We start from the raw sequence: 10,194 nt of genomic DNA on the forward strand, positions 1-10,194 counted from the left end.
ACAATCTTTATGCCTTATCACTAGGTAGCGATAGTGAATCTTAAAATCCAAGAAAAATGTAAGCAGAAGAAGAGCAGCACTAGTAGGCCTACTCCATTGCAGGAACAATATACTATGGAAGTCAATGGGGTCCATCAGCTGTTTGGTTACCTACATAAAACCTTCAAAATATCTTATTTTGTGTTATTTGGAAGCCAACGACAGCAAACGTTGAGGCAGACACAACACCTGATGCATTCACTACCTTTGGAAACCTTAAGGTAGCATCTGAATTTGGGATACTACTTAACAGCAATATATCCAGAATAAAAAGGAACATCATGTACATGATCTCAAGGTTATATTTATTTCACTGTTGTAAAAGACATCAAATCAATGTTGACCTTGAGTGTTAAATAATAGCCTACTTGTTATGTTGTGAATCTGTACAGTAATGCAAAATTTTATACTGTTGTTTCCAGTACTTTTTTGTAATAAATGTTTAAAACAAAACTTTCAAAAAGAATATTTACATATATATTTACATAGGTGTACGCAACTTCTATGGTCTGAAGATATACTATATACACAAGACATTCTGTACCAAAGGTCTAAAATCAATAACAGAACCAAAATAATGCCAAAGCATCAAATCCACAGTGTTCTCCACTACACAAATACTATTCCGACATCCTTATGCCTGATTCAGATTACACGATTTTAGCCCGATTTTGGCACGATCCGTTTGACGTAGGGTGTCGTGGGGATTCGCAAACGACAACGGGCGTCGGGACGCAAGATTCGATCGTTTCATCTCGTATAGTGTGTCATAGTGGGCGACAACCTACGTCGCGTCTGCGATGCTTCACGACATCACGACAAAAAGACTAGCATGTTTAATTTTTTAACGGTCCTCCACGACGACGGCGCGCGAGTGAGTGAGTGAGTGAGTGAGGGAGGGTGAGTGAGAGTGTGTGTTCGCGAGTCAGTGTGTGACTGTGTGTGCGCGCGAGAGAGTGTGAGTGAGAGAGCATGTGTGAGTGAGCGAGCGAGTGTGTGTGTGTGTGTGTGAGAGAGAGAGAGTGCGTGTATGTGAGTGAGTATGTATGTGCGAGTGAGCGTGAGTGTGTGTCAGGTGTGTGTGTGAGTGAGTGCGTGTAGCTATGTGAGTGAGCGTGTGTATGTGCCAGTGAATGAGTGTGTGAAACGGCTCGCGATGACTGGTCGGAAAACAACGTGTAGTCTGACATGTTTCTTGTCCATGACATGACAAGATTTTTAGGAGTCAAAATCGTGTAATCTGACACAGTGACTATCGTAACAGACAAAAAAATCGTGTAATCTGAACCAGGCATTACAATACTAAATGTGCTCCTCCTGCCAAGGAACACAACCTGCAGGCGAGACAAAATAGTCACACAGAAGGTTTCGTTGGATTTTCGCCGTATCTGATGCATCGCTTTCCCCTCTTTGCTCCGCCGGCTGGAAAGACCCACTTCCTTGCTTCCTCCAGGTTCCCTCAACTAAGCCGTGGTCCTCATTCTCCCAATCCGCAAAGCCTGGAGGTGTGTACGCCTCAGACCTGCGCTCGCGGAGGAAGTTATGGATGCATAGCGAGGCCATGGTTATCTTAACCACCTTGTCTGGCTCCAAATATATGGTGTTCCTGAAAACCCTTAACCCGTTGGCAAGAATGCCGAAAGCGTTTTCTGGCGCTCTACGTGCCCTTGATAGACGACAGTTCAGTACCTGTTGACTGCGGTCCGTCTGCTTGCATGAATACGGCGTCATGAGATCAGGCCTTAAAGGATATGCCTCATCACCCACAAACATGTACGGCATCTTTACGTCACTGTTGGGCAAGGGTTCAGGTGGAGGGAAGTTCAGCAAACCCTGATCCATGGCTTTGCACAAGTCCGAGTGAGCGAACAGTCCAGCATCAGAGACACTGGCCTGGGTTCCCACGCTGGCATAGATGAACTTGTAATTCGCATCTACCGCAGCCATGATCGTCACAGAGAATCTGCCCTTGTAATTATGCTCAACGCTCACACTTTTTGCTGGAGGCTGTAAATAGATCCGTTTTCCACCAAGCGCACCTAGGCAATGTGGAAACTGCCATTTCGATTCAAAGTCTTGAGCTATTGTCCGCCATTCTGCCTCTGTTGATGGTGTCTAGCAATAGAACAGAAGAATAGAACAGAATAAGACTTAGCTTCTTTAAGTTCATTTTGTACACTTATTCTAATATTTATGATATTTGTATATACATAAATATATAAAAAGTATATAAAATATGTATAGCACAATGTATAAATACCTTGTGGTCGTGACAGCATTATAAAGTTCAAATTATTACTAATTATTACGAACCTTAAAAGAATACATAACAAAATAATTTTAAATCCATTCTTTTTATTTTTTTGGTATCTCTGTATAATATAGGCTAATCATTGTTATATTTTATTTTCCCCTTCAATTCATGTTCTTCTTTACCCAATTAACGCTCTGTACTATATTTTTCAATACGCAAATATTCCCTGTATACGTTTTGTTTATATTGTAAATAAAAGTCTGATCAATCATGCCAGTAAAGCTTTGGTTTTACTGTATATGACTATTTCTGTAGGCCTTCACTTAATGTGAATTTAACACTCAATGTGTTTCGAGAATGTTTATACATTGCGTGAGCAATGTAATATAATACAGCCATGCCTTAAAGGGGACATCTGTAGGATTGAAAATAATCCAAGATATTTGAAATGAACCAAGACATTTGCTTTACTGTTTTCCACCCCCTTTTTCTACCACAAGGACCACAAGTTCCTAAAGGCACAGATGGGCTGATGGTGATCTAGGCCTGTAGGCCAAGATGTTTTGGGGGTCGATGAATTGTCACACCTTTAGTACGGTGGAGGAAGTTATAATTATCTGATTGGTCAGTTTGAAGGTCTCACAACTGGGTTTTAGTCACATGGTCAGGAAAGGATAAAAGAAGATTGAAACTGTTGCTCTGTCTCTTTTATGCTCTGGCTCTCTGATTCTCTGGGTCCCTTTCTTGGGGCTCTCTCTCTTTACCTCCTCTTTTCTCTCTCTCTCTCTCTCTCTCTCTCTCTCTCTGGTAACATTTTACATGCTGGGTAAGATTAATGGTATAAGTTATCATCATCTCATACATCTTTTTTGACTGTGCACGCACCTCCCCAAACGGACGAGACGTTTATACTCGACGCACTCGCCGTTGTACTATTCTGTGAAACGACTCAAGTAATTGTCCTCTTAACCATCAGGAATCAAGGGTGAGAAGAAGAAAGGTCCACACGTGACAATGTTTATTTTAGTACACCACCACCAATACCACACTACAAAAAGAATCGTGTAAAATCCAGTAAACCCTGAGATTATTACTTGTGACATTAGAACAAAATATGTGGATATAAAAACATGTATGTAGACTATACAACTAAATTAAGCATCTCTTAAATATTTTTAAAAGGTTTCGTGGACATTTTATAAAACATGGACCTTTATTTTTATTAAAATGGCTTATGTCTGCTATAGACTCATTTTGTAAATGTAAGCAACTAATTTAAGACAACGCTTAGATACTTGCAGATGCGCCTGCCTATTAACCTGCCTAATTTGCAGCACAATTGGCCGATGCCGATTAATTAAAACATATCGGCCCGATTAATCGGTCAGCCAATCGGTCGACCTCTACTCATGAAGACCCTAAAGAATCACACCAACTTTGGAAAATGGGCATCTGATGTCCCCTTTAATGCTGCACTTTCTTTATGTCATTCTTAAGTTTTTTTATTTTTTAGTATTAATCCCCATTTCTGATAATCCCAGGTTGCTATAACCGTACAGGTTTACATATGAAACTTTATTCTCTCAACATAGGATCTGGGTCCCATGACTTCACATCGCATGGTCACAAGATACCATCATGTCCTCTTAACTTAATATGCAATACTTTTAGTTATGATTAATGTTACTACTGCAGATGTTTATGATTGGGCTGAGTAAATGGAAATTTACCTTCAGGTAGTCTTTCTTCATGACCTGGTGCAGAGCAGCACAGGTCTCCATAACGATCTGTGAAATAGTGCTGGCCCCAATCTTGTACTGTAAACTGAGGGAACTGAACGTTTCCCCTGCATAACAAAAAATAACCCTTAAAATAAACAACAGCTACGTTCAATGAATTCAGCGTTATATTAATACCGCCCAGGCAGACTCACCTGAAGCCAAATAGCGCAGGGTCACAGACAGGCGATCTCTCGCGGATATTGCCCGTCTCATTTTAGTGTGTTGTTTGGTGATGAGGGCCCCGACGCTCCCCAGCAGGAGCTCGAACTCCTCCTCCGTCATCCGCAACAGCTCGCGGCAGCCGGGCTCCTCGCTCGACTAGCAATAACATATCATTCATATCAGAAGGCGTTTGACTAAATAATGCTTCTATCAGAATAAGTACACGCCACACCAGCAAGCAAGCAGCTACTGCTTTTATTATAGTTGTTTGTTTACCTCCAACACTCTCTGCGGGACGGACAATCTGTGCTGCTCGCGTCTCTTTAAACATTCTCTCCTCCATATTAGTCTGTTGTTTTTCTTTTTTTCTTTTTCGCTGCAAATCAGCGCGCAGATAACTTGGAGTGCAAGCTGTTTGTTGTTGTTGTTCGCCATATGTGAGGGAAGAATTACAGTCTCGCGCGAGAACTTTTGTCTTACCAGTGTATTTCCTGGTACGTCATTTCCTGTATCACTTCTCTCGTGTGCGTTTTGTTGTTGTTGTGAAACGTAAGGCTCGAACCTATGGTTCCAAGTCCAAAATACGTGTTCTTTACTTTAAATGTGAATTCCAAAACACTCTAAGTGCGATATCTGTGTTGTATAAGTATTGTTGAAATAACTCTAAAAGAAAGTTTTGTTGTTGTAAGGCTCGTTTGAGGTTGTGTGTGTTCCAACCATATAGTAAAAGAATGAACAAGCTAATGAAACACTAATCACCAATATAGTGACATCAAAACAATTACAGTACTAAACAATATAATTTCTTACAGTGGCATCCCTTACGGAAAGAAAATATATTTCCATATATTTATAATCAATATATGATGTAAATTTACTGTAAAATATATTAAATAATATATTGTTTTAATAAATTGTGTTATATATTATAACATATTGAATTATACTTAAGGAATTGCCGCTTTTCAAATTTTGGAAAATATATTTACAATATATATTTACACTGTAAAATATAATTAGTTGAGTGTACTTAGAAAACGTGGAAAACGATTGCCTTATACATTTCTCAAGGACGTTTTACCCAAATCTGTAAGTTTCTAATATGAAAACAAACTAAAGAGAGTCAGGACAATGATAGACAGTGCATTTATTGCTTTTTATTAAACTGAAACTTAACTGAACAGATAAAAAACAAAAAAAACATCAATTTAATGTAGTTAACTGACATAACTGCACTATATTTAACTATATTTCTGCCTGTTAAAAAAGCAACATGCAGCATATTATAGTGTTTCCAGGTCTTCTGCTGGACTGAAGCAGGTTCTACTCTTCAGCACAATGGTGACCCACAAAACTCAGACAACAGAAACCCTTTCTGGGAGCTGCCATATATGAATCTCATCCATGGTTCCCAGCATGCATTGCAGCATGTCACTGTTGTTGAGAACCGCAAATGCATTGATTGATGTAACAGACTTTTGTGATAATCCTTGGAATGAGATCTGTGACCCAATACAATTAGTGATGATTATGACATCATCAATCAGTCAATAAATAAAGAAATAAATAGCCTACCAAATAGATTATCCACAGAACTTCTCACAACTTTTTTTTTCTTCTTAATTTTCTTAAATCAAAAAAGTCAAGAGCCCAACTAAAGCAAACACTGATCTCCATAATGGTAACCACTGAAGGGGTGGATTCTGTAATCCACTGATGCTTCAAATATCTAATGAGTGATTATAATCAAGGTATTAATCAATATTTTTCCTTCTAAATATCACATGAGTTGAATGACTTCTCTAGGCTTATGAGATTTTACTCTGTTATAGAAGTTACCAGTGTGATTACTGAAATGTTCTTTTCATGTATTCTCTAATTTCTGTATTTGGTATCTGAGAGGTGACTGAGGGTCTGGCCACATGCCATGAATGCATTAACAGTGCTTGCTCATTTAGCCCGGCTTCCAGAAATGAAATAATGGACTTGTTTTGTTGAGAAAGGTCTTCAGCATGTGTTAAAACATATATCTGTTCTTCTAGCTCACAATGATGACTATACAGTAGGTCACAAGGGTCATTAGAACCTATAGTTGAGGGACCATTTCTTTGTTAAAGCTTTACTGCGTTAGACTAAAGTGTCCTTTTCTTGAGAACCGTGGTTTATTAAAGAGTCCTCTCCTTGAGAGAAAGAACCTATTATCTTGATGTTTTGAGAAGACTCTCCTGTTTATAATTAGAGCCTGGCCAAATCCAACCTTGAAGAAGCTGTGTGTATGTTAGTCTTCTTGGTTACAGGTTAAGGAACAACTGCATTATTGGAGATTGACTGACTTGTTGTTCTGGACATGCTGGCACCCAGCAAGCCAAATCTGTGACCTTAAAGGTCACGACGTGCCTAACTTCAGGGTCTGAGTGTCAGCTGCATAATCGATGGAGATATGCTTCAGTCTGTCTGTATGTGTGTGGAGAATTACTATGTTTATATATTTTCTTAGCCAATGATAATCATTCAACCTGAGGCAAGGACGTAGCTTAGACATTGGTGTGATCTTTGTATCTGTAAGCGGGGCAGCCTACAAACTCCTTGTGAGTCTTGAAGCTGACTTCTGCCTGATGAAACTGCAAACTATCTTCAGTAAAAAATGTCTTTAATTTCTTATAATTCCGACTCTTGTCTTCAATTGACTTCACTCTTGACTCCAGGTCTTAATTAATCTGGTCCTTGGGTCTTTAACTGTAAATCCCCTAACACTACAAACTCTGTTAATTTTCGATAATAACTTTTGTAGGCGTATGACAGAAATAAAGTCAAACTGTTAGTAATTAGTGAAGCTGGTAATGCTGTTTTTGTTGTTTATTCCTCCTCTACTGAGATCTTGAGAGATCTGTTAGTGATTAATGTTCTGTTGGGATTTAAAGGGTTTCTGTTGTCTAAGTTTTGTGGGTCACCATTGTGCTGAAGAGTAGAACCTCTGCTTCAGTCCAGGAAAGACCAAGAATGTTTAATTGCCTCTGTCTGCTTCTTTTCTGCCAAGATTTTTTTGGAAAAGTCTTGTCCTGTCCAACAGCACTGTAATTCTTCGTCATCATGGACAAAGTAAACTTCGGATGAGACCTTAAACTGAGGTCCTGACTCTCTGTGGTCATAAAAAATCCCAGGATGTCCTTCAAAAAAGAGTAGAGGTTTAACCCTGGCATCCTGGCCAAATTTGCCCATTGGTCTCTGTCCATCATGGCCTCCTAATAATCCTCATATACTGATTGGCTTCATCACTCTGTGTGTGGTGGGTGTTCTGGCGCAATATGGCTGCCGTCGCATCATCCAGGTGGATGCTGCATATTGGTGGTGGTTGAGGTGATTCCCCCTTCCATATGTAAAGCACTTTGAGTACCCAGAAAAGCACTATATACATTTATTTTACAAGCTCTGGATGGGGCCTGGGACGAACCTTAGTGTACCCCCAGCCTCTACACCATCAAGGGTGGAGAGTGGAAGAGCTTGTGAAGTGTGCCCTGGCAGTGAAAGGTGCCTTCCATGACTGTGTGAGCTCCTCATTCACTTTCTGTGTGCTGCGGTCCGACCTCAGGAACCAATCATCCAGCCATGAATGGTCAGGGGAGGGCGGATGGTTCCACTCAAGCCTGATGTTTGCGAATTATTATTTTTTCCGAAGTGTTAACAACTTAGTGTTAACTAATAATTGTTGCAAACTGGTACTACCAACAAAATATTAGTGCATTCCTGGAACTGGGCGTCGTTACACTACATCCTTATGCATCGCTTTCTGCCAGGACTTTTACGTGCTTTTCCCAAACCACTGAAGTGACGTCGACGTTTGGGTTATTGGTAGCATGAGCCGTCAAGCAAGTGTTATTTAAATAAACTCTTGATGTACTTACACACTTTCCAATGCCTCGTTTTATGAGTACAGAACCTATTTGTACAACTGTAGAAGTTTGGTACCATTCCAGGCATTATTAGTGGGGTAATTTACGAGATACAGCCTAGGATCCATTAGCGCCTGCACTAAGCCATCCGTCTGATATCTCTAAATAAGCTCTAACTTTATTAATGTTCGACCAAGGGAAAAAAAGGCTTCTGGGGGGGTGTTTGGCTCGAGGTCATGGTGCAAAGGACCCTAGGTTGATTTTACTCCGAACCATCCATTTAAGTTAGTCAGACTATACTATTATTAGTGCTATATCCACCGCTTCGCTCCAGATGGCCAGATTATTTTTTATGATGGATAGATGCATTTTTGTGGGGGCTTCAAAATCTTGCCCCTCATTTATTACCATTATAAAGCTTGGAAGAGCCAGGATAATTTTAAATATATCTCCGATTGTGTTCATCTGAAAGAAGAAAGTCATGTACACCTTGGATGGCTTTAGGGTGTGTAAATCAGGGGATAATTTTCATTTTTGGTTGAATCATCCCTTTTAACACTTCTAAAACCAAAGAGATGCACATACATTTCAGGAAAGAGCCCAAACATTTTGCTACTATTATTTTTTTTAATTTTTAAATTTTTGCTTTGTTTGCTTAGCACAGTATAGAGTTGACAAGAAACAATGTAGGAGAGAGAGGGGATTGGAAAGTACTCAAACTCAGCTCGCCTGTGATGTGCCGAAGAGTTGACCGCCAGGCTATTATTTCACCCATAAATTCTGAACAGCCATTAAAATATCATGACATATGTTCTTTATCTAATGTCCCAGATTTGGACCATTTCCTTTGCAGGGCCACAATTAAAGTCTCGCATTGACCATTACAGTGGGTCTGGCACACGACAGGAAATGGGTGTTTGCATCCTCCACTTAAAGACAGACTTTTCTCCATTATGACATCACGGGGAACAGGAAGTCATTGGAATGGAAAAAAAAACTCTTTAAAGCACTGAGCAGAGGACAGCCGTGAACCTCACAATATACAAACAGATGCCAGGTGCCTGAGGAAAGACTGAGAGATGAATGAAAGGGAAGGAGACGCGACCTGCCCCAGCTCAGAGCGCTGATGGTGGGCCACATGCTTCGTTCAGGGCCTCTGGAGTGCTGCGAAAAGCAGGATGTTTTGGTTTATTTAGAGCTTAATGTGGGTGTTTCCGACAAGGTGTGCAGTGCCCTCCTCACCACAAAGAAGTAGATTAATGAGAACGAAGACTGGTGGCACGGGGCTAAAGTGAGGTAGAATCTGACCTGTGCTACTGCTATGCTACAAAGTGAAAGAGAATACATTTTCAGACACATTTGTTTAAACTGGTACATAAAAACATATGAAAAAAAAAGCATTTATCTGATTGCTTTCGTAAAGAATATAGGTCTGTATTCAGTCTGTGTTGTCAATTCTTTCATTTTATATAAAAGTACAGCAAAAACAAGTTTTGCACTCAGTTACATATTGCTTAAAGTCCAGTGAATTAAAAATATCAAAATAAAAATTTAAATATAATAGATATATCTATCTATCTATCTATCTATCTATCTATCTATCTATCTATAAACACGAATAAGTTGGCAAAACTCAAACATTTTTAGGTAATCAGTTACATAAAAACTTTAAAGGTAAGAAATTTACTCTTAATAAAATAAACTCTTCTAAAGTAGCATATACACATTAAACACTACTTAATCTCCCACTTAACATTAATCTTGCACAAAAACCTAATATATATATATATATATATATATATATATATATATATATATATATATATATATATATATATATATATATATATAAAAAACTTTTAGCATTTAATCTCCCTTTTGAGTGCCAAGGCAAAGCATGCTGGGAAATAGAAATCTGTTTCTGTTAAATTTAAGTTTGTCTAAATTAAAAGAAACAAGTAATTAAATGACAAGTAAATTACACTTAAAATGTGTCAGTTTTGTGAACTCAAAAGTAAAAGTTCTAAAAATTTCATAAAAGTTCATTTGATTGAACTAATTTGTTTAA

The 10,194-nt window shown here is 38.9% G+C and overlaps 1 protein-coding gene across 2 annotated transcripts; it reads right to left on the reverse strand.

Annotated features, from left to right (window-relative positions):
• Positions 1-323: 323 nt before the first annotated feature.
• LOC311068892 (uncharacterized protein) lies at positions 324-4,743 on the reverse strand. 2 transcript variants are annotated; one of them, XM_084091717.1, is made up of 5 exons: positions 4,513-4,743; positions 4,227-4,392; positions 4,024-4,139; positions 1,338-2,154; positions 324-679 (listed from the first exon to the last, which is right to left on the reverse strand). In XM_084091717.1, exons 1-4 carry the CDS (start codon positions 4,669-4,671, stop codon positions 1,342-1,344), a joined length of 1,254 nt encoding a protein of 417 aa, XP_083947843.1. In that variant the 5' UTR covers positions 4,672-4,743; the 3' UTR covers positions 324-679; positions 1,338-1,341. The 2 variants fall into 2 exon arrangements, with proteins under 2 accessions (XP_083947843.1, XP_083947842.1); XM_084091716.1 differs by having other exon boundaries at positions 324-2,154.
• Between the last annotated feature and the right edge of the window lie 5,451 nt (positions 4,744-10,194).

The sequence above is a fragment of the Abramis brama genome, assembly GCF_963993115.1.
Source record: "Abramis brama genome assembly, chromosome: 18".
Classification (NCBI taxonomy): domain Eukaryota; kingdom Metazoa; phylum Chordata; class Actinopteri; order Cypriniformes; family Leuciscidae; genus Abramis; species Abramis brama.

Excerpts from the sequence above, each read along its gene's own strand:
- LOC311068892 (XM_084091717.1), bottom strand. The coding sequence starts at position 4,671 with ATGGCGAACAACAACAACAAACAGCTTGCACTCCAAGTTATCTGCGCG. Across the intron at positions 4,393-4,512 it reads TCCCGCAGAGAGTGTTGGAG|TCGAGCGAGGAGCCCGGCTG; the intron begins GTAAACAAACAA and ends TGTTATTGCTAG. Across the intron at positions 4,140-4,226 it reads CCTGCGCTATTTGGCTTCAG|GGGAAACGTTCAGTTCCCTC; the intron begins GTGAGTCTGCCT and ends TTTGTTATGCAG.